Consider the following 23,770-nt stretch of genomic DNA (forward strand, 5'->3'; position numbering starts at 1 on the left):
AGGGGGACGTCCGCGGGTCTCTCGCTGGGACCGACGTGGCGGGGAGGCGGGATCAATCTGGACTGGTGCTTCCACTCGTCCTCTCGGGACTACTGCCCATCCACTCACCCATGGCACTGCAGGCACTGGCTGTCTCGGGGCTTCCTCTCTGGGCTGAGGGTAATTCGGGCAGGGCCGGATCATATTACGGTGGACTGTACGTTCTGGCCCCACCTTCTCTTTGGGCCGGATGGTATACATGGGCTGATTTGGCTGTTGTTGCTTCACCACCACATAAGGGACAGCTTCCCACCGGTCGCTCAGCTTCCCCTTGCCTCCTCTTCGGTTATCCCGTACCAGGAACCGTTCACCAGGGAGCAGGGGGGCCACCCGGGCCATTCGGTCATACAGTCGCTTGCTATTATCCGAGGCCTTGCTTTTATGCCTCGACACCTGTTCATACGCTTGCTCCGACAACGGTGGTGCTGATCCACCCACTCTGACAACTCCATGTTCGCTTCTCTAGCTGGTGCTCCCATCACTAGATCCACAGGCAGCCTCACGTGCCTGACAAACATAAGGAATGTCGGGACATGCCCTGTGGTGCTGTGCACGCTATTGTTATATGCTTGTGTTAGAGTAGGTAGAGCACTCACCCAGTTTCCCTGGCGTTCCTGGTCTAACATCCCCAGCAGGCTCAACAGGGTCTGGTTAAATCGCTCACATCCTCCGTTGCCCTGGGGGTGGAAAGAGGTTGTATGGGTTTTAGCACATCCGTACAATCTACACTGCTCCTTCACTACCCTGGACTCAAAATTGGGCCCCTGGTCGGAATGGACAAACTCCGGACGCCTCTACAAGGCCACCACGGTGGTATTGGCGGTCTGGTCCAGGGTGGGGAATGCCCAAGCGTACTTGGTGAACAAGTCTGTGACCACCAAGATATTCTGGTACTGGTCAGCCAGCCTCCCCAGGGTCAGAAAGTCCATGGCCAGGATGTGTAAAGGCGCTCGAGCCTTAATCGGGACCAGTGGCGCTCTCTGCTCTCTCCGTGCCTTAAACAACATACAACGGGGACAGGCGTAAATAAACGTACTCGCCAACGGTTCCTACAATCACAGGGTTAGATAGTTAATATGCTTTTTTTTTCGTTTCAGGCATGCCAGGTCCGTGCAAGGTCCAGCTGAGAGTGAAGGACGCTGGGCGTGTTACTTTGGACTCTCAGACATCTTGGGTAAGTATCACTCTTAGGTTGGGTCTACAAGGCTCTTGGTTCGCTAGGCGTGTTACTTTGGACTCTCAGGCGTTTTGGGTAAGTATAACTCTTAGGTTAGATCTACAAAGCTCTTGGTTTGCTGGGCGTGTTACTTTGGACTCTCAGGCGTTTTGGGTAAGTATAACTCTTACGTTGGGTCTACAAGGCCCTTGGTTCGCTGGACGTGTTACTTTGGACTCTTCAGACGTTCTAGGTAAGTATAACTCTTAGGTTGGGTCTACAAGGCTCTGGTTTCGCTGGGTGTGTTACTTTAGACTCTCAGGTGTTTTGGGTAAGTATAACTTTGGGGTTGGGTCTACAAGGCTCTAGTTTCGCTGGGCGTGTTACTTTGGACTCTCAGGCGGTTTGGGTAAGTATAACTCTTAGGTTGGGTCTACAAGGCTCTGGTTTCGCTGGGCATGTTACTTTGAACTCACAGGCGGTTTGGGTAAGTACGACTCCTAGGCCGGTTCCCTCGACCACACTAGAAGGCTTCTCCCCTGAATAATGTTAGGGTAGAAGGAGACTGTACATCACATGAACGAGGTAGGGGCTGGATAGCTGACTACTGTTTCCGTCTTACTGTCCTAGTGAGCTGAGCCTGGCCGGCGTCCTTCGTCGATAGAGCACCGGGGGAGAGAAACCACAGGCTTCATCTGTGCGGCTGGTCACTAGGTCTACTCTCCGCCCCGTCCCGGGGTATGAGAAGTGCCTGGTTCAGGGGTAGATGGCAAAGCTTTCCTCCAAGACAAGATGGCACACCACAGTCAGGTAGGTAATAAGTAATTTCCTTTCTCCTTGTAGATCAATATAGTTATTATTGTAATATTCTGTCCGTACCTTTCACCCGGTGCTACTGGTGAAACACCAATCTTCAATTAATCCAGCGTATCCTTTCGCAGTGCTTAGCCTGTTTTCCTTGTCCTCACGCCTCTATTTTGCCGCCTAGTCCACAACGCCGCTTTTGAAACATGAACAACTTCCTGTGTTTCTAATGCTCCTTTTATCCTCCCAGCTCATGCGAATTGTCCAATGACCATCCGCCGTATCATCATACACACCTGGTGCGTATTTGCCCTGATTTGCGTTGCCCGGGGGTTACCCGGAAGTGGCGGTGTTTGCGGAAGTCGGACCGGGCGGAACCTTCTCTCACTGTTTTTAGTTCCGCCCGTTCTGTCACTCGTGAGACAAGCCTTGCTGAGTGTCTACTAAAAATGGTGCGAGGCTTGGGGTTGGACTTTTCAAATTGTTGTGGACAAAGCTAAGATAATGTGAGTAATATGTCCGGTAAATATAACGGACTTCAAGCACACCTGAAAATGCAAAACCCTTTAACGAGGAGAAGCAGCAGAGTTGGGAGAATGAAAAGAAAGAAAAACGTTTTTAAAATCCTGAAAAGCATGTAGAATTTTCTGGGATACGTTAAATAGGAAGCCAGGGACCGGTATGTGGACAAAATCGTAACCATTAACGGTTTGGATCCATATGAAAAAAGAGTGAATAAAGAGCCTTTTTAAGATAACAGCGTGGTTGTTGTTAGAGCACGATTTCACGCCAACCTGTTAGCAAAGTCATGTACGACCTAGCTTCACAACTCGCTTGTTTAATTCAGCAGTTTTGTAGTACGAATTTTTGCTGTCAGCAGAGGAATAGCAACAGAAAGATTAATGTTGAAATTTTCCCATATTTTGGGAGAATAAACCGGGAAATTTCCCTTATTTTCAATGTTCAATGTTGACTTAAGCTATATAATTTAATATTCAGATGCTATACTTCACTGTCATATGAAGGTCATTTATATGTCATGTATACACATTAATGAGGGGTTGAGGTTAATGTTTGGTTTCCTGCATAGAATAAAACAAAATAAAGTGTTGTCCTTATCTGTCATTTTTTATGTAAAGTGTTACTTTATTATTACAGCAACGGTTTACCATGGTTGAAATAATAACGCCAAATTAATCAAATAAGACACACGACTGAGATGGAGTATGTCTATAAACAGAGCACAGTAGTCCGAGTAGCCGTAAAGGAGGCAATCAACATGGCCGCCATGCCAAGTAATGACGTCACGACTTTTACTATTGCAGTCATTGCACTTTTATGTTGGCACTACGAGAGCAGTTTGCTGAGGTAGATGAATCTGCTCGTGCTTTCGGTGTTACTCAGACTCATTTCCTAATGTTTTTATTGCACTTAGACTATATTTAACTTTGCCAGTATCTAACTGTGAAGGAGAGGCCTTTTTCTAAAGTGAGTGAAAAATGAACTTAGGGCAACAATGACACAGAAACGTCTTTCTGCACTTTCCCTGCTTGCCATTGAATCTAAACTGGTTAGGGACATAGATTTCGAAGACATCATATGCCAGTTTGCTTGGTCAAAATCCAGAAAAGTGCAATTGTAAATTGTTTGAGAATTTGTGCATAATATCACTGCAATTGTTTTGTTTGTTTTGTTCAGGACAAGCAATGTAGCATTACACCACTGAGAAGTTTCACATTAACTACAGATGTTGTTATATGACAGATTAAAGAGTTGTTCTTTGTGTTCAATTTGACAAAAGTGACATGTTTATATTGATAGTTTCCTTGTGAAATGTAATAATTGTTCTCACAAACGCGTATAAATTATTAAAACTCTGGGGTCGACGGTGGCGCGGGCGCCGCAAAGTCTTTATTTTTCAATCACTCCGCAAAGAGAGTTAGATAACTCTGCTGATTTTGGTCATACAGATATGATTTATACATCATTTAAAACGTTAAAGTGTCTAGTTTTTTTCTGTCCACTCCCAATAAAAACAGAATATTGTGCTTTTCGCAAAATTAAGAAAATAAACATGATGCGTGTTTTGTTCTCTCTCCCTCAGTGAAGTCCTTTCAGAAACACGTCAGAAAAATTAACTGTAACTTAGGGAATACTTGTCATATCAACAAAAGATACATATCTACATAATGCTTGGAATGTCTGCTTTTGGAAGATGTAAGTGAAATCGAAATCAAATATTGTAATTCGTTGTTAACTGTGTTAGAAGAGGGAGATGTACCGTCTTTCTCGTGTTCCTGCATTATCTATAATGAGCCACGCCCCGCTCCATTGAAGAGAAGAGCAGAGATCATCCATATTCATTAGTCAACCCCAGTCAATGGAGACTCCGTCTCTGTAGCCATTCAGTCAGTGGCAGTGCTGTGTTGAGTTTTAATCCAAGTGTTGGTGACATGACATCTACTTGTTTACTCAGACTGTAACTTAAGTTATCTCCAGACGCGAGTGTGTGTGCTTCATCAAACAGACGCGATCGACGTCCAAACGCACACACAAATAACTTACCTCATATTTGACGCGCTTTGTGGTATCATTATAAAATATGCGATTGTAAACATCACATCTACTTGTTTACTCGCGCCAAGTTATCTCCAAACAGACGCGAGTGCGTGTGCTTCGTCAGTGACGCGATGTCCAAAAGCACACACAAACACGATATTTGACGCGCTTTGTGGTATTCTTATAAAAGGTGCCATTGCAAACATCACATCTACTTGTTTACTCGCGCATAAAGTTATCTCCTAAAAGACGCGAGTGTGTGATTCGTCAGAGTGACGGGATCGAGGTCCAAACGCACACAAAAACACAAGATGCCTCATATTTGACGCGCTTTGTGGTAAAAATATAAAGTATGCTCTCTCGCCTGTAAATACAAGTTATCTCCAGGCGCTTACTGTATGTTTTCTTTGTGCTTCCGTCAGACGCGGTTGACGGCCAAACGCACACACAAACACACAATGCCTCATATTTGACGCACTTTTGTATTAAGACGGATCTAAACACATCTAAAACCCTGTTTGTTCGCGTATATCTCTACACGGTAAGTTTATTTAACGCAGGATCACGCATGGGAAGGCATTTCTTTTGTGTTGCTTTCACAAACAAACACGTAACAAGGCGTCGTCTTACTGCCTAAAGGCAGCAGCTCATTATGCAAGTGTTTTGTTCTTCAGCTGTCAATCACAGATTATTCAAGAGCTTCCAGCCTCCTTGCATATTGCCTTCCTAACCAAAAAGTGATTTTGAAATTGTAAATCAATATTATTGTCTTATGTAAATGAGTAAGCAGAATGATTTTCACATCATTTTAAAGAAAAATCTCTAGACTACTAGATCCTGTATTGAAAAGTCTTGTGAAAACATGTTTAGTATGAGTTTTTTTGACTTATATCAGTCACTTAAAAATTTAGCTTTTTCAAAAACCACGCATAAACATTTTTCTCTCAAAAATACAAACATGTACAAACATGTAGCTCATATAATATTGTAGCCCAGTTTGTGCTGAACACAGTGTTATGAGACTTACCTTTATTATTTTTTAAGCAACTGAAAAAAAGCACAAATGTCAGTGCCTGTCAAAACTTCTCCAGGGCCCTAAAAACCCCTTAGACCCCAGAGGGTTAAAGGTGCAGTGTGTAAATTTTAGCAACATCTAGTGGTGAGGTTGCGAATTGCAACCAATGGCTCAGTTCACTGCTCACCCCTCGCTTTTGAAACGCATAGAGAAGCTACGGTTAAGGGCTTCTGTAGAAACATGGTGGCACAAAATGGCGACTTCCATGTAAGGGGACCCTCGGTAGGTAGATAAAAACGTCTTATTCTAAGGTAATAAAAACATAACGGTTCATTATAAAAGGTCTTTATACACCCCTGATAATATATTTTGAATATTATTTCACATTTCTGTCAACAGATCCTTCTAAAAATTACACACTGCACCTTTAAGTAGATTTTTGCATGATCATTTGTGAGGTGGGTCGGGGGCATAGATATCGAATAGAAGACTAGATGCCCTATTGGCCGCTGGGGACTGAGAAATACGGCCACCATCTTAAACCGGTCGTACTCTTAGTTTTGTTGCCTTACAGCAGATAAGATCCCAGAGCATTGTGGAGCATTATCCTGTTCTAATCGGCGGACCATCGCAAATAGAGGCCGGGGGATTACTTTTCACGAGTAAGTTTTAACATTACCGTACTATTGGTTGTATTTTGTGAATAGAATATTACCAGACAATTAAGAAAGAGCCATGATTATTGATATTACTGTACTGAAATCGGAGCCAGCTAACGTTCGCCAGGCTATGTTTCTTACACCAGCCAGTGTTCACCCTGCAGGGAGAGGTGGGGTAAAGTAAAGTAATAATTACACGAGTTTCTCTGTTGTGAGTATTGTGTAAGGCGCTATATAAATGTGTATTATTATTATTATTATTATTATTATTATTATTATTATTATTATTATTATTATTATTATTATTATTATTATTATTATTATTATAAGGTGCTGTGAGCTCCGTGATCAGCCGAGCTTTAACAAGCTAAAATTTCAACAGTCATGCATGTTGTGCGGGAGGATCTGGAACAGAGGATGTTTTTCTTCGTAGGGATCACATTGAGGAGACCCAGTTTGGAATCGACAACCATCAGTCTGACTTGTTGTCATTGTCTGTGTCTGTGTTTTAAAAGATAAGGCTCCACCATATGGGAAAGAAGCTCTGCAAAACACAGTCCTCTTTCAGGGATGGGATGTGTGTGTGTGTGTGTGTGTGTGTGTGCGTGGGTGAGAGAGAGAGAGAGAGAGAGAGAGAGAGAGAGAGAGAGAGAGGGTTACAAATCATTTTAAATTGTTTCTTTAAAATATCTTGTTTAACTGCAACTATCTGTTTCTATTTATAAAATATCTTATATCCTACATCACATATTTAGATTTTGATTTTGGACGTCTGCTCAGTTTATATCTTATATCAGAATATTATATTACTGTTAAGTGAATATTCATTCTACTATGAATATTAAGTGGCGCTGTGTTTGTAACACTAATACCCTATTCTAAACCTAAATCTTAACAAACCATATATTGTTGGAAAGCTCAAAGAGAATAATTTTCATATTTCATTACCATTTGCGGAAAATTATGACATAGTGAGAGTCAGTTTCTAAAAGGCTACTGGCCCAAAGTTAGGCCAAATTTGTTTATGCATATTTATAACATTAAACCCCTACTCTAAACCTAAAAAATCATGACGAGTTATATATCACCGGAAAGCTCTCAGAATGTAGAATGTGACACAAACCTCATTTTTTGTGATTTTAACCTGAAATTTGGATCACAACTACTTGAGACATATTGCCTCATGCAGAGGTGTAAAGTACTTGAGTAATTTTACTTGATTACTGTACTTAAGTATTATTTTTGGGGATTTTTACTTTACTTGAGTACAATTTAAAATCAGTACTTTTCCTTTTACTTAATTACATTTTTTTTTTAAAAAGTACTTTTTACTCCTTAGAATTTTATTTACAGTCAAAAAGTACTTATTTTTTAGAGATCACTTTATTCTATTTTCCCTAACTCTTACCAAACCAGTTGAATTGTGCTGACGGCCAGTTTAATTTAAATTTTATTTATTTTCCTTGGCCGAGATACAGAGTGCCACTCCCTGAAATTCATACGTAGCTCAGGCACCTTTAGTCCGGGGTGTTCGCCCTTCGGGTCCCTTATCCTACTCGAGAGGGCCTTTTCAACGAGCCAACCCCCGACTCTCTAACCCTTTCTTTGGCCGACGGTCTCCTGAATTTCAAATGTCCGTGGCTCGGTCGCTTTAAGTCCTAGGCATTCGCCCTTCGCGACCCTTGTTCTACCTGAGAGGGCCTTTCCAACGAGCCAACCCCTGACTCTCTGGCCCTATCCCCCGGCTGAGATGCGGCGGTCATTCCCCTGATTTTCCCACGACCGTAGCTTGGATGCCTTTGGGTCGCTTATACCAGAGGGGACCTAATGGGCCCAGGCTGCGGCCGTGGAAAAAATCGGGGAAGGGACCGCCGTGTCTCGGCCGGGGAAATGGCTGGAGACTCGTTGGTGGCTTGTTGGAAAGGCCCTCTTAGGTACGATAAGGGACCCGAAGGGCGAACGCCCTGGACTTAAGGTGCCTGAGCTAAGGCCAAGGAGAAATCCGGGAAGGGTTGACCATATCTCGGCCCGAGAAAGGGCTAGAGACTCGCGAGTGGGCTCGTCAGATGAAGATTTTTTTGCTTCTTTGAAACCGACAACACATTAAGGGCGCAGTCACACCAAAAGCGCTTTAAACGCTTGCAAACGCAAGGCGCGACGCACTGCCTTTTTTAAAAAAAGAGCAGTGCGGGGCGGCTTTTCATATTGCTAAGCAACCACCGAGTCAGCTGTCTTGTCAATCAAATATTGAAGCGTGAGCGCTCTTTTGCTGTTAACTGTCATATTAGCAGAAACTTTAAAAAGAGGACGATTGCTCTGACCTTGTTTGAGGGTGATAGGTGCACAAACACGCAGGAGAGAGTGAGCGAGTGGAGTCCGGTTCTTCAAAGCAACTGTAACTTCCCTCACCACAACGTAAGGCCCGCCTCTCCCCTCATTCGATTGGACAATGGAAGATGCGAATGACGTCAGGCGCTTTCTCCGCTCTCAGCGCTCCTTCAAAAACGCGTGCGCGGCAGGCGGCAGAAAACCGCAAGGCGCTCGGCGCGCATAAACAGCGCGCAAACGCGCCCTGCCCATAGAATATCATTCAAAAAAGGCACCTGCAACTGCCATAAACGCTTTTGGTGTGACTGAGCCCTAAGCCAGCAAAGAGTTGGATGGATATCTGGCCTGAGTTTCAGACACCAGGAAGTCTCTGCTCACGTTCACTGCTATTTGCAGCCTCTCTATCAAGACTAAGACCTTGTTCACACTGTCAGTTCAAATCTGATTTTGTTGCATGTCTGACTGGACAGACTCACTGTCCACATTGTGTATCACAACTGTTTAGATCCGATCTGTGCGTCCTGTAGGGTTTTGCCATTTTCTGAATTATCTGCACTGTTTCTATGGCAATGACGTCACACTGGCACAACAATCGTGTTTACATTTTACGTGACGCAACAGCATGACGTAACTGAAAAGCTACAAAAATACGATCAGAGCGGTCAGACTTAAATGTATTTCTGGAAATGTGTTTTGAAAAGTATTTCAAACCACCTCTGGATATAGCTTGAAACAGAAAAGAAAAAACAGATTTCATGTGGTTTTTAGCCGTTCACACGTTCTAAATGTGATTGGGTTCCAATCGAATATGCACCAAAATCAGATTTGGACTGACAGTGTGAACAAGAACTAATACAACTCTTTCTGCACTGGCTGTCTGTGAGATGCTTGATACTCAATTTTGAAAATCAGCTTCTGCTTTAGTTAAATTCGAGGTTTCACAACTTTGAGTAGCATTTTGCATACTGAAATTAGGTTGTTGATAATGAAATACAATTAAATACAAACAGTTGTAAAGCAGGATAAAACCCTGTATGTTGTGCATTCACTTCATGTTTTTAGAGATTAAAAGCTTAAACAAGAATCTCTAGTTTAAATGTTTCCTGTTACTTTTACTTTTTTAATACTCAAGTACAATTTTAATGTGGTACTTTTTACTTTTACTCAAGTATGATTCTGGCCAGATACTTTTACTTTTAATTGAGTAAAATTTACACTCAGTACTTGTACTTTCACTTGAGTAACATTTTTGAGTACTTTTTACACCTCTGGCCTCATGTTTACATTATTTATTGTGTGAAACATTTACATTTTTATAATTTTATTTATAAAATTAAAATACGCCGAACCATGTGTCCTGTATTAAAGCTCCATGAATGACCTTTGCAGCAAAAAACCCTGATTGAAAATCAGTTCGGTATTCACTGAGATATGATTAATTAAATGCGCTGATCATACAGATTACAGTGAGTGGAGCGGGTGACCGATCTAAGATGGCGGCCCCTTGGCTCGATCGCGTGTCTGCGCCAGTAGGCAATAGCGGTCGATAGGGCATCTACCTATATGATGTCTATGGGTCGGGGGCAACTGTATGGAGCCATTGTAATACATTTTGATATTGCTTGCATATAAGACAGCAGGTTTCATGAGGACTTTTCATGTGTGTATCCTAATGAAAATAATGCATTATATCTTACCATTAAACTTTAGATATATAGTAGAGATAATGGTTTTATTCAGGGGTGTCGCTAGACCCCTTTCAATGGGGCACGTGCCCCAGTGTAAATGTTTTGATCCCCGGTGTAAATCTAAAGTTTAAATTTTAGCAGTTAACTAGTGCAATCCTTTACAAAGACAATAGATCTATATGCATTATAGTTACCCAATTTACGCTTGTAAAAGCGACGAAGCAGTCGCATTGTCGCGTGCACACACGTATCCATGTCCACGCGTGTCTTTGCGTTCATCCACGCACAACCGCATTCAAAAGGTGACGCCACGCGAGTGAGTTAGCTTATGAAAACAAGTAAGTTTCTAAATAATAATGCTAATCTTATTTTAACTCGACCATTATTGGCTTCTGTAGATGTACATCAGAAATGTTTTGTGCAGAGCAGGGAAAGGGAAGAAGAAAGGAGAGATGATGAGTTTAAGGGAGCTAAGAAAAACTACATCCACACCCTGTCAGGTCTCAAACATTAGAGGAAAAATCTCAGGAAAACCTCTTGTCAAGTCTATAGTATTGCATTGTTTCTGAGAAAATCAACAGATGTATGTGTTATACTGTTCTGTATTTTCAGATATGAAATTAATATTTAGTTTAATAAAGCAACATTATGTAGTTTCCATGTAAAAATGACTTACAGCTCCCTCATGTGGTTGAAAAGTGCAACAGTGCCTGGTATCAGACACTGTTCTGCTGGCAGGGGGTGGGGCGGGGCTGTGTGCTCTACCCTCCACCGCCACTTTCAGAGTGTGCTTGTAGCAGCTAGGAGGCTGCTCAGGTTGCAGCAACAGTAGTGTTGCTTTAATATTTAACTCTACGACACTAAGGCCCAATCCCATTTCTTTGTCTTACCCCTTACCCCTACCCCTTAGTTTTGCACATTCAAATGAAACTTACATAACAGTTAGCCAGGGGCGATTCTAGGGTTAGAGCTTTAGGGGTGCTGAGCACCCAATAAGCTCTGCTGCCACCACCCACCCTTTTTTCACACAAAAACCAATAATATGTCTATTGTAAAATAACTAACATTTTAACATTGGTTCAACTAACTCCAAAATCCAGATTTTTTTTTTTTTTTTGGAGATCTTTCAAGTATGAAAACGGGTCAGGGGTGAAAAAGATGAGAGGGATATTACCCCTCTAGGGGGGTCTGGGGCCATGCTCCCCCCGTAAGGAGCAAGAATTTAAATTTCATATTTTAAAGCATCAATCTGAAGAATTTTGAGATTCATTTTTTTGCCAACCTTTTTATTTCTGATTAATGGCGAGCTAGCACTTTTTTGCCATTGATGCCATATTGAAGTCTCAGCACAAAAGGTGGGCTACAGCAGCAGTGCGGGTGGTTTTATATGAATATACATATTGTTTCAAGCCTTTGCCAAAATGACAAATCTCCTAATTTATTACTTTTATGCCTACAACATATGGTATGTTTATTAATAGTTTGTTAATTTACATTAATTCTACATTACGTTAATTCTTTTAACAGTCCTTTAATTGAACCATTAACTTTACTATATGTATAAAACAAAACACTTGTGACTCCTGCACTAAGGGTTAAAAACTTTTTCCCCTTCATATTAACCTACGTGTGACAAACTAAAAAAAGTATTTATTGTCTAGTTTGATAGTCAGACACAACTGAAAAATAACAGATATAAATCTAGGAATGAATAAGCCACAGTTAGTGATTTCACACATAACTTACCGGTTCTGGTGGTATACAGTGATTTGTCGTTTGTTTTCACTCTGGTCCAAAGGCCATGTTTTCATGACGACTGACCAGAAAAGACGCACGTGACGTCATGTTTACATGACTCCCGATTGTTAAAATAAGTCTCAAATTTACGATAAACCATACAATAACAGAGACACACGTACGCAACTACACACTGGGACGCACAAAACTGCCGGCGCTACTTCTCTCCGTTAAGTCTATGGACAAGCCACCCAGGTACTGTGCTACTCCGCAGGCGAACTGCCAGACTAAAATAGTCCGAAAATAAACACTAATTAGAGTCTACTGTGGTGATTCAGGATCAGACATAAACACGACTTGAAAGATTGATTAATGATGTACTCGCCCATTATAAACATAACGTAAACATTTTGTAAGATTTTAACAAAAAAAGTTGCATCACAACACTACATAACGGATTATCTGCGTGTGTTTCGCACTGGATGACGGTCGGGCTAAGCGATGCAGGTACAGAGAAGTAGAAGAAGAGGATGACACCATCCTTAACATATACATTTTAAACCACAAACTACGCTGTATGTTTTGGACATTATTTAACCTTGTCAAAGACGAACAAAATTTTAGAATAACAACATTTCTTACTCCCAAGTTTTAGGGGTGCTGAGCCCCTTTTTAGGCGTGCTGAAGCCTCGCCCATGCAGTTAGCATTAACTATAGCCCTATTCGGATGGGATTAGTTTTACAGGGGTAGATGGCATAATGTAATTTTACCACAGGATGTTTGTAATATTAATGGTCAATTCGGACGGGATTAGAAATCTCAGTAAAACATTCAAAAGTGGGAGGGGTAAGTCGATTTTGCAGCGCATCACCTCTAGTCGTCACGTGCACATTACCTTGCTTCCTGATATCAGATGTTCAAACAACACGAAACAGGCAAGGAAAATGCGAAACACTGTTTAATTTCAGTTTGGGAAGAACGTCAGTTTCAGAAACAGTTCCGTGCCTCCGAGAAGTAAATTTCACTTAAAAAAAAAAGTTTGTGTCGTGTTATTCAGGAACTGACTTGCCACTGACTTGTTTTTCTGCCTAGAACGCAAGTAAATGCTTCTTTTAGCACTTTTATATTTAAAAGAAACCCGCAAATTAAAAGGAAATGACACGATTTACGTGTATATTTACAGCTGGATTAGAATTACCTGAGGTCATTTCTCTGGATCTTTTTACAGAAGGTAAAAGTCGCCGTTATCTTTACTGACATTGTCCGTAATAATTACTGACATAGAGAATTCGGACAGGACTAAAATCACTGAGAAGCTCTGATAAAACTTGCTTTACCCCACCCTCCCTATGTAAAACTAATCCTGTCCGACTGAGATTATTTAGTATAGCAGTCATAAAATGACTGGTTTCTTAAAATATTCTTGTAAAAATATTCTTGTAAAAATAAGTTATTAATCATTGCTGTCATTGTATAGTGTAGAAAATATTTGTCTGCTGTCATTATTTCCGAACATGTTAATAATGTTAGTGTCATGATTCTGCCATCTTGTTCTTTGTTTAATCTAGTCTTGTGGCAGGATCATGACAAAACCATGTATTGTGTGGGATCACGTGATTTCAGTATTGGTTTTACTAGACCACGTGTTCCCTGTGTCTTGTTGCTTTTACCCCGCTCCCTTGTCATCAAGTCAAGTCAAGTCACTTGTAAACTTATTGTTCATCTAGTTTCTTGTTAAGTGTTATCTGGTTTTGTGTCTTAGTCTAGTCTAGTTTCCTGTCTAGTTTAGTGTTTATATCATCTCTTTTGTTATCCTGCTTATGTTGTTTTGCCCCCTCGTGGGTCTCTGTTTATATAATAAAAGTATTTTGGTTTAGAAACTTCTGTCTATTTTGGGGTCCATCTTACACTTCATAACAGTTAGGTATGATGAAGATTACACTTGTATATGTATCTTTTGCAGTAACTGTTGCACTGTAGAATAGTGGGTTAAGCAAAAGACATTGTATAAAAGTCTTGTACACTCCTTGCATGCAGCAGGCTTTCAAAAAAAGTCAGCAAAAAATGGGGGGGGGCCTGTGCCCCAGTAGAGCTTTATGTCTAGCAACGCATCTGGCTTTATGTGTACTCAGAAGATGTGATTCACTGTTAACTGTGGGGTGCAGGGCTGTTAATGATAATGAGATACAGCGTGCTATGAGAGGGATTGTTTATTCACGTTAGTAAATTAAAGCCAAAAATATTCATGAAGTTGTCTACTCTATTTATAATGACATATCTCTTTTGCGATCGCGAACAACTGGAGAAACATTGTACAATCAGTATTTTGTCTCTGGTAAGCCCTCAATTAAACTAATAAATGTGACCATTTAGTGCATTAGATATGCTGTGTTCACGGCCAAGACAGACACAAATATGGCAGCGTATATATTACACACACATGACTTGTATTAACAAAGTCTGGTTCATTTGGAAATATTGCCTTGTGTATGCGAACTGAACCAACATTGTAGCCATGTAAACCCCAGTTTCAAAACAAAGCAATCGATATACAGGTCTGAAAACACCCTAAGATTAACTTTTATGATCCACTTTCAATGTTGACTAGTGTCTATAAGTCCATTACAGATGTTGTGATCTCTATAGACCCAGTCCTGGCGCCATTGGCGGGCTTTAGGGGGCCGGGCCCGCCCTGTGAGTCACTAGTGCCCGCCCTGGACGAACCTGCGGTCTCCCTTCACCTGTTCACCAGCTCCATGTTTTTATCAATAGGCCACTGTTATTAATTAAAAGTTATTGTTTTGTACATATATAACTCATGAATAAAAATAAAAATGTGTTTGTGTAACGTGGTTCCCCTGTGTCCCTGTGTTCATTTGTGTATTCATATGTCTTTGTGCAACCTGTGTTTTGAGCTTTTGCCTCATTCCAACCGTCACAGTTTGGTCTGATTTAAAAAAAAAATATTTTAAACGAATTTGATTGGTTTGTCAGTAGTGAGCGCGGAAATGTTTGGTTGTTTGCTAAGCGCGCCACCGCTTAATGTTAAGACACAATTGAGTGCTGCCTGCAGTGAGACTGACACGTTATGGTTCTGCTGTTATCTTTCACTATTTTCGCTGCTGAAACAACAAAAACAGTCAACATTGCGTCTAAAATGTAAGTGGCTTAATATTAATTACTTGTTTAGTGAACTGTCATTAAATCTGTCACACTTTCAACCGTGATGTGATGCTGCTTAACTGTATCATGTTATTAAAAAATCCACATTTTACCGCAGTACGTTTAACCCACTTTGTTAACACACTTTGTGCTTGCTGTGCTTATTTGTTTAACTTTGCGTTTTTACATTATGCACTTTCGGTCGCCATTGATTAAAGGATGCAGAATCATTATCCTGTTTTGGTGATTGTTATTGGCGCTTTTAATCAGACTAGGCTACTTGTTCGGTCGAGCAAGTAAAATTCTCTTTCACTTGGTCTTTTAAAAAATCCACTTGTCTCTGATATTAACCGGACAAGCGTTGATGTCGAGCCCTGCGACGTGTTTTATTTGCGTTTAGATTGCTTCAGTAAGCTAGGTCCAATCATTACGACTTCTCCGTTGTATTGCGTTAATGGAGAGGTATGTTAGTTCTTCCTCGCTTTTTTGTCCACTTAATTCATAATTAATGATATTATGCATTGCAGTGACGTTGCTCTCATTTGTGCCCCCCTGAAAAATGAAATGCCCGTCCGTGAATTTGTGTCTGGCGCCGGGTCTGTATAGACCCCTTCACTGTTCACGTCACAGGAGGTTCCCACTGCGCATGTCGGGGTCAGAAATGTCATTACAGCAGGTTGAGTTGTGTATTATTCGGTATCGTCAAAAATGCCTACTTGCGTCGTGGGCTGTGAAAATCGCACCAGGTCTTCCGCTATTTTTTTTCGGGATTCCTGCAGAATCTCAAAACAAAAAAATACAAAATCTATTGCTTGCAGCCATAACGTGCAGACTGGGACAATGCAAATATCAAAGAGGCTTGTGTTTGTAGTGCTCACTTCATTTCAGGTAAGTCATCATTTTTCAGCCCTATCAGATTAAATTATAAAGCCTGGATGGTATGAACAGTTTGACCCCATGCTGCGCGCGCACACGATAGTCATTCAATGTTAGCAAACCTTGAAGGGGTCTATATAGTCTCACTATAATCTATATGTGATTTCTGTCTGAACATCAGATCACAATCTTACTTCAGTATCTCCAGTTTACAGTCAGGATTCTTCAGTACATCAGAGATCAGCTTCACTCCTGAATCTGTGAGAGTATTTTGAGACAGATTCAGTTCTCTCAGGTGTGATGGGTTTGATCTCAGAGCTGAAGTCAGAGCAACACAACCTTCATCTGTGATATTACACTTACTCAACCTGTAGAGAACAGAGACTTTATGTGAATGATGCAAAACTACAAAGTTTGTCCACAAATCTATAGCCTCCATCTCTTCATGTAATGTTCCTCTTTCAATCCCTCAGTAACTCGGACACTGTGTGTTTAAATGTCAAATAAATCCATCACACAGCTGACTATTAGTGTTAGATGTCCTAAACCACATGAACATTTCTTCATAAATCTGTATTGAGTTCATGACTCACACTGAATTCATGATCTTATTTTCTCAAGTGTTTGTGTTCATCATGGACAAGATGTTGTCTGACTCTCAGCTAACAGAGAAAAGTTCCAAGAATGTTCCCTGAAAGTTCCCAAAAACGTTCTGCCAACATAAAAAGTGTCCAGTGAACATTAAAACATGACATTGTCATAACATTTGAAAATGGTAGAATGTAACATTCCTCTAACGTTCAGACAACCAAGAAACATTCTTAGAACGTCAAGAAAACTAAACAGTTTTTTTGTGTTGGCAGACCATTTTTGTAAACGTTGGGGTCCTTTTTGAGATTGACTGCTGATTTATTTACAACATTAGGAAAATTACTTTTTTTAGAAAAGATTCTCCCAAAGTAAGAATTCAAAATAAAATCATAAAATAATTAAATTAATTGTATTAAAGCAACACTATTTTTTTCGACCTTTAAATAATGTCTCTAAAATGATTTCAGTGGTAGAACAACTCCTGTATGACTAACAATTTGAACATTAAATATAACCTAACATCATGAAATAAAATGATGTCATCAAACGCAACATTTATAAGACTTGATTACCTTATCCGTCAACGTGATTTCTCGTTCACGTTTGATTGATGGCCATCAGTGGTTAAGTTAAAGACTACAAATTCCATAATTACTTATCTGACGCTTTTATCCAAAGCAACTTACAATTGCTATATATGTCAGAGGTCGCACACCTCTGGAGCAACTAGGGGTTAAGCGTCTTGCTCAGGGTAGAGGTCTACACGGAAGACCCGAGACCCGAAGACCCGGGACCCGACCCGGGACCCGTACGGGTTCGGGTCTATATTTTAAATGATCAGCCGGGTCCGGGTCGGGTCTCAATCTATTACTTCGGGTCCGGGTCTGTTTAACATTGTGGGTAATACCCGAGGTCGATCGGACTCGGAGAACACACACTCACATTTAAATAAAATATTTCTCCAGCAACAAAAACTTAGATGAACTGTCGCATACATTTTTTCTATGACGCTAAAGTTGCGTTAAAAAGTTTATATTTGGCTGCTCCAACCAGGCAGCTAACGCGCATGCGCTCTTGTAATGTTTCTCTGGCTACCAGTCAGGAGCTTCTGCAGTGAGACGCAATGACTTTACCTTTGACAATTGGCTCTTTTATTTAGAAGGCGGGACATATTCCGCCGTACCGCGCATTTTGCACTGACGTAGTCTCAGCCTCAGACGCCACGCCCACAAACTGTTGGCTGGCTACGCGAGACTAGCACTGACGTGACTTCTATAATTTATAATAATATTATAAATTGACCGTCTTGCTGTTATATCTAAAGTTTTCGCGACTCTGCTCAAAGAGCACAGAGATGATAGCAAAGTAAAGCTAACGAAAGCAGCTATGACACTGAACGAGCAATCGTTATTATAATCCAAATGGGCAAACATTATTAAGCAAGTTGACCCGATACACAACAAAGTGGACTTTTAAAGCTGGAATAAGCATTAAACATTTCAATCGAGGAATAACATGGATGGAACTTTCTTGGAAATAAGGATTGTGCATCACACGCAGTCAGGTACAAGGAGGGAGAAGACTAACTTCTAACGTTATGGGTAAGACAAAAAGTTTAATTTTCGCTACTTGTTTATTGACTTATTAATAACATTTAGCTAAAGAATATTTGCCGGTCGGGTCTGTGTCTTCCCGGACGGGTTCGGGTCCAGCTTTTAAATAATAGACGGGTCCGCGTCGGATCCGGGTCCAGCTTTTAAATAATAGACGGGTCCGGGTCGGTTCCGGGTCCAGCTTTCAAAACAACAGACGTGTCCGGGTCGGTTCAGTGTAGCACATTTTCGGGTCTTATCGGGTTCGGGTAGGAATTTTTGGACCCGTGTAGACCTCTAGCTCAGGGACACAATGGTATGTCACGGTGGATTCGAACCCATGTCTCTCACACCAAAGCCCACACTGTGGTGCTTAATGACGCTGCTTCATAGCTTTCCACCTTTAATATGTAAACAGTCATGTGATTGTTGTTAGTTTTACTTACCGTAGTTTTTTGGTTTCTTTAATCACAGGCTGCAGTTTCACAAGAACTTCATCTGCTGTATTTATATCTCCAATAAATTGATCTAGATCAAGTTCATCCAAATGCTGCTCAGATGTCAACAACACAAAAACTGAATCAGCCACCTGTGAAGAGGAGAGTTTGGTCTTTCCTACTGATGCAGATTTCACATAACGTTGAATCTCCTGCAGCAGTGAATCATCACCCAGTTCATTCAGACAGTGAATCAGATTGATGGATTTCTCTGGAGACAGATTCTCATTCATCTTCTTTTTAATGTACTTAACAGTTTTCTCTTTCTTGTAGGTTGGACTTTTCATCTGTGTCAGTAGATCCTGTAAGAGAATCTGATTGGACTCCAGTGAAAGACCCAGAAGAAAACGCAGGAAAAGATCCAGATGTCCATTCTTACTCTGTAAAGATTCATCTACAGCTCGCTGATGTAAATCAGATAATGAAACCTGTTCTGATGATTTGTATTTTATTTCGATATTTTGATTAAACACATATCTGTTGTTGTTTGTGAAAGAGATGTGAGCATAAAGAGCTGCTAGATGTTCCTGGATGCTGAGATGAACAAAGCAGTAAACTTTCCCCTGATACAAACCAAACTCCTCTCTGAAGATCTGAGTACACAATCCTGAATACACTGATGCTTCTGCTACATCAATGCCACACTCTCTCAGGTCTTCATCATAGAAGATCAGATTGCCTTTCACAAGCTGCTTAAAAGCCAGTTTCCCCAGTTTGAAGATCATGTCTTCATCTTTCTTCTCATAGTCCTTCTGATGTTTGATGTTTGTCTGAATGATCAGGAAGTGTGTGTACATTTGAGTGAGAGTCTTGGGGATCTCTCTTCTCTCTTCACTCAATATTCTCTCTAGAACAGTGACTGAAATCCAGCAGAAGACTGGGATGTGACACATGATGTAGAGACTCCTGGATGACTTCAGGTGTGAGATGATTTGATCAGACAGACTCTCATCACTGATTCTCTTCCTGAAGTATTCCTCCTTCTGTGGATCAGTGAAGCCTCGTACCTCTGTGACTCGATCAACACACTCAGAGGGGATGAGATCAGCTGCTGCTGGTCTGGAGGTGATCCAGATGAGAGCAGAGGGAAACAGATTTCCCTTGATGAGGTTTGTCAGCATCACGTCCACTGAGGTTGATTCACTTACATCACACAACCTCACACTGCTGTGAAAATCCAGAGACAGACGACACTCATCCAAACCATCAAAGATGAACAACACTTTATATTCATCACTGGAGATTTCCATTTCTTTTGTCTCTGGGAAGAAAAGATGAAGAAGATCTAAAAGACTGAGTGTTTTGTTCTTCATCAAATTGATCTCTCTGAAAGGAAGTGGAAATATGAGGTGGACGTCCTGATTCTCTTTCTCTTCAGCCCAGTCCAGAATGAACTTCTGTACAGAGACTGTTTTTCCAATGCCAGCGACTCCCTTTGTCAGCACACTTCTGATGTGTTTGTCTTGTTCAGGTAAAGGTTTAAAGATGTCATTACATTTGATTGGTGTCTCCTCTGTTGTTGTTCTTCTGGATTGTGTCTCAATCTGTCTCACCTCATGTTCATTATTGATCTCTCCACTTTCACTCTCTGTGATGTAGAGCTCTGTGTAGATCTCATTCAGTAGTGTTGGGTTTCTCTTATTTGATGTTACCTCATACAAACACTCAAACTTCTTCCTCAGATTTGATCTGAATGTTTTCTGATGCCAATGATAACTGTAAACAGATGCATGATACTATTATATAAATTAAAGAAGTTGTAAACTAATAATAATATCATGTAAGTGATATCTGCTGAATTATCATTAAATAACAGCATGATTCTTATACTCTCTTATTTGATCTGAGTCTCATCCAGACAATATTATTGATATTAAACAGAAGACATTCAGACAATCTGATATTAATAGACTAGTCAACAGTTTGTGAACACATATTTGAGTATATTATCATATCTTTATCTATACAGAGCTGTTGTACCTCTGACCAGGTGATGTTTCTCTGTCCTGAAATGTTATTGACTGATTACTCTTCATGGACACACAGCTGATCTCAGATGAGTCTGATCTCTTCTGCTGTAGATGTTTGTCAGATCTCTCCAGGTTTCTAAAAATTATTTTGCAGTAATCAAGAAAAGTTTATTATATAGCACATTTATACATAATAATAATATAGATTAACTTAATTTAATCTTTTCATTAATACTGTTTTCATTATTATGGTCCAGTTACAATCTTATAGATATCGCTACTTCACATTAGTGCTATTATTATTATTATTATTATTATTATGATTACCATCATTCTATTAGGGAATAATTTTGAGTTCCTCCGTGTACTCCATGTATTTCTGAACAGGATTTAAGGATATAGTTTGGAGTTGGAGTTTTACTTATTGCATTATTCTGTTAGTAACAAAATACCTCCACATACTCGATCCTAGACTGTGTTTATAATATAGTTTGAAATAGATTCAAATAAGAAAATAAATTTGAATAACTCCATGTAACTTCAAATACTCCATCCTTAACTATATTTAAAAACTGTCATTCTTTTGTTGTTCTTATACATGTAAATAAATAAAATTTACTTAACATAGCCTATTTTAAACAACTTTACACAGAAATGACAAAGAACTGTTGTACCTCAGATCAGGTGATGTTTCTCTGTCCTCAAATGTTAGGGGTTTATTCATAGACTGATCACTCTTCATGGACACAAAACTGATCTGAGATGAGTCTGATCTCTTCTGATAGTCTGATCTATAACAAGACATTATAAAGTAGGTGATTGATAACTGATGTTTTCAGTCATATGTGCTTTGGCTGCTTAGTTTAATTTGCATCAATAAAGATATTTACAGCTATTTGATGATCTAATTACAGATGAATTGATCATATGAACATGCAGAATGACAAAGAATTTGAAAGAGACGTTAAAGTCCATTTAAAAATATCTTGCTGATCATGAGACAGCTGTTGTACCTCAGACCAGGTGATGTTTCTCTGTCCTGAAATTTTAATGGTTCATTAATAGACTGATCACTCCTCATAGACACACAGCTGATCTCAGATGAGTCTGATCTCTTCTGATAGTCTGATCTATAACAAGACATTATAAAGCAGATGTTTGATGATAACTGATGTTTTCAGTCATGTGGTTTGGGCATCTTTTATTTGCATCAAGAAATATATTTACAGCTATTTGATGATCTAATTACAGAGTTTATATCATATCATATAAACATGCAGAATGTTATATTTATGTAAAATTGTAAATATATAAAAGTTAGGCTACATATATGTTTCCAATTCACATGTGTTTAGGTAATATCGTTAAAGGAACACGCCCAGATTTTGGGAATTTAGCTTATTCACTGTATCAACCAGAGTTAGATAAGTCCATACATACCTTTCTCACCTACGTGCGTGCTGTAACTCTGTCTGACGCAGCCCCCGCTAGCTTAGCTTAGCAGAAAGTCTGGAAGTGAATGGCTCCAGCTAGCAAACTGCTCCCAATAAGTGACAAAATAACGCGAACATTTTCCTATTTATATGTTGTGATTTGTATAGTCACACGGTGTACAAATAACAAGGTGATATGAGAGACAGCGATCTTTTAACAGTATACATACAGGGAACAATATTCTCTGAAGACGAAGCACTGCTACTTGGGCGGAGTGATTTGCACAACTCTGACCGAACTCTCTGCTCCTCACCAGGGGGCTTCTCGAGTGCTGCGAGCAAATCACTCTGCCCAAGTAGCAGTGCTTTGTCTTCAGAGAATATAGTTCCCAGTATGTATACTGTTAAAATATCGCTGTGTCTCATATCACCTTGTTATTTGTGCACAGTGTCACTATACAAATCACAACACATAAATAGTAAAAAGTTTGTTATTTTGTCATTTATTGGGAGCAGTTTGCTAGCTGGAGCCATTCACATGTATAGACTTCTCTAACTCTGGGGATACGGTGAATAAGCTAAATTCCCAAAATCTGGGCGTGTTCCTTTCATACAGACTTCAATACCTGACTCCTGGAGAATCATCTTCATCTCTGAAAGTTTGTGAATCAGCCATGAATCATTCACTCACATCAGTCTGATCTCCACTGATGAATCTGATCAACACCACAGACTCTGAATGAATCTGATCTCCTCCACAGACTCTGAATGAATCTAATGAATCTGATCACCTCCACTCTGAATGAATCTGATCATGAATTTTGATCAAAGTTTAAATTTGTGAGTTTCTGCGTTGCTTCTGACAAAACCCATTCAGTCACTGAGATTTAAATATTAGGCATGTACAGCCTATAAAAACAATAAGAGATGATGCTGTTAAAAGGACTATAAACGCATAGCTGGAATCATATTTATTAAATGAAAAAAAAAAAGTTGAATTTTGCTATTAACTATTAAAATTATTTTTATAAGAAACATATATACAAAGTCAAGTTACAATTATGAGATGTAAAACACTTACCTCCGTCAAAATGTTTCTCCTCAAAATTAACAAGTACACCTAAATGACTTTCACGGATATATTTAGACACATTAAAACTGGTGTGTAAAATGGCGAGAGGTTAAAAACCACACCTGTTTATGACTAAAAGCAGAGTCCAAAGTACGGTACAAAGCATGTAGAATAAAGTCGGGGGTGGGGGATGGCATACACTTGAAATTAACCTTTTACTGTAATAATGCAGGTCTGTAATGCAGGTCTGTAAATAACCGTTTATCAGTGATGAATATCCTTACTGCTTAGCTAAAATGCTGTAAATGTTACTGTTGAAGTCAAATAAATCATGACATACATTTACTATGAATGTATAATGTGGGTTTATTATCAGTATAAACTAAGGTACAGTAATCATACACCCACACACCCATGCACACACGCGCACGCGCACACACACCAGAGTTTGCTTTAGACTTTTTCATTTGAAAGTCCCGACGTAGCACTATTATCAATTATCTGTCATTTCATGTTTTATGATAATAATTGTTTTTGTTCACCTGTTCATTTCTAATCGAGAACTACTTACAAGACGAGCATTCAAGTTCA

General features: G+C 40.0%; 1 protein-coding gene across 1 annotated transcript; it reads right to left on the minus strand.

Annotated features, from left to right (window-relative positions):
- Positions 1 to 501: 501 nt before the first annotated feature.
- On the minus strand, positions 502 to 23,087 carry LOC141361719 (NLR family CARD domain-containing protein 3-like). The gene is made up of 8 exons (XM_073863414.1): positions 22,734 to 23,087; positions 21,688 to 21,804; positions 20,685 to 20,810; positions 18,654 to 20,420; positions 1,076 to 1,088; positions 846 to 1,034; positions 636 to 716; positions 502 to 546 (listed from the first exon to the last, which is right to left on the minus strand). Exons 1-8 carry the CDS (start codon positions 22,781 to 22,783, stop codon positions 502 to 504), a joined length of 2,388 nt encoding a protein of 795 aa, XP_073719515.1. The 5' UTR covers positions 22,784 to 23,087.
- Between the last annotated feature and the right edge of the window lie 683 nt (positions 23,088 to 23,770).

This window comes from Misgurnus anguillicaudatus, chromosome 24 (genome assembly GCF_027580225.2).
Source record: "Misgurnus anguillicaudatus chromosome 24, ASM2758022v2, whole genome shotgun sequence".
Classification (NCBI taxonomy): Eukaryota; Metazoa; Chordata; class Actinopteri; order Cypriniformes; family Cobitidae; genus Misgurnus; species Misgurnus anguillicaudatus.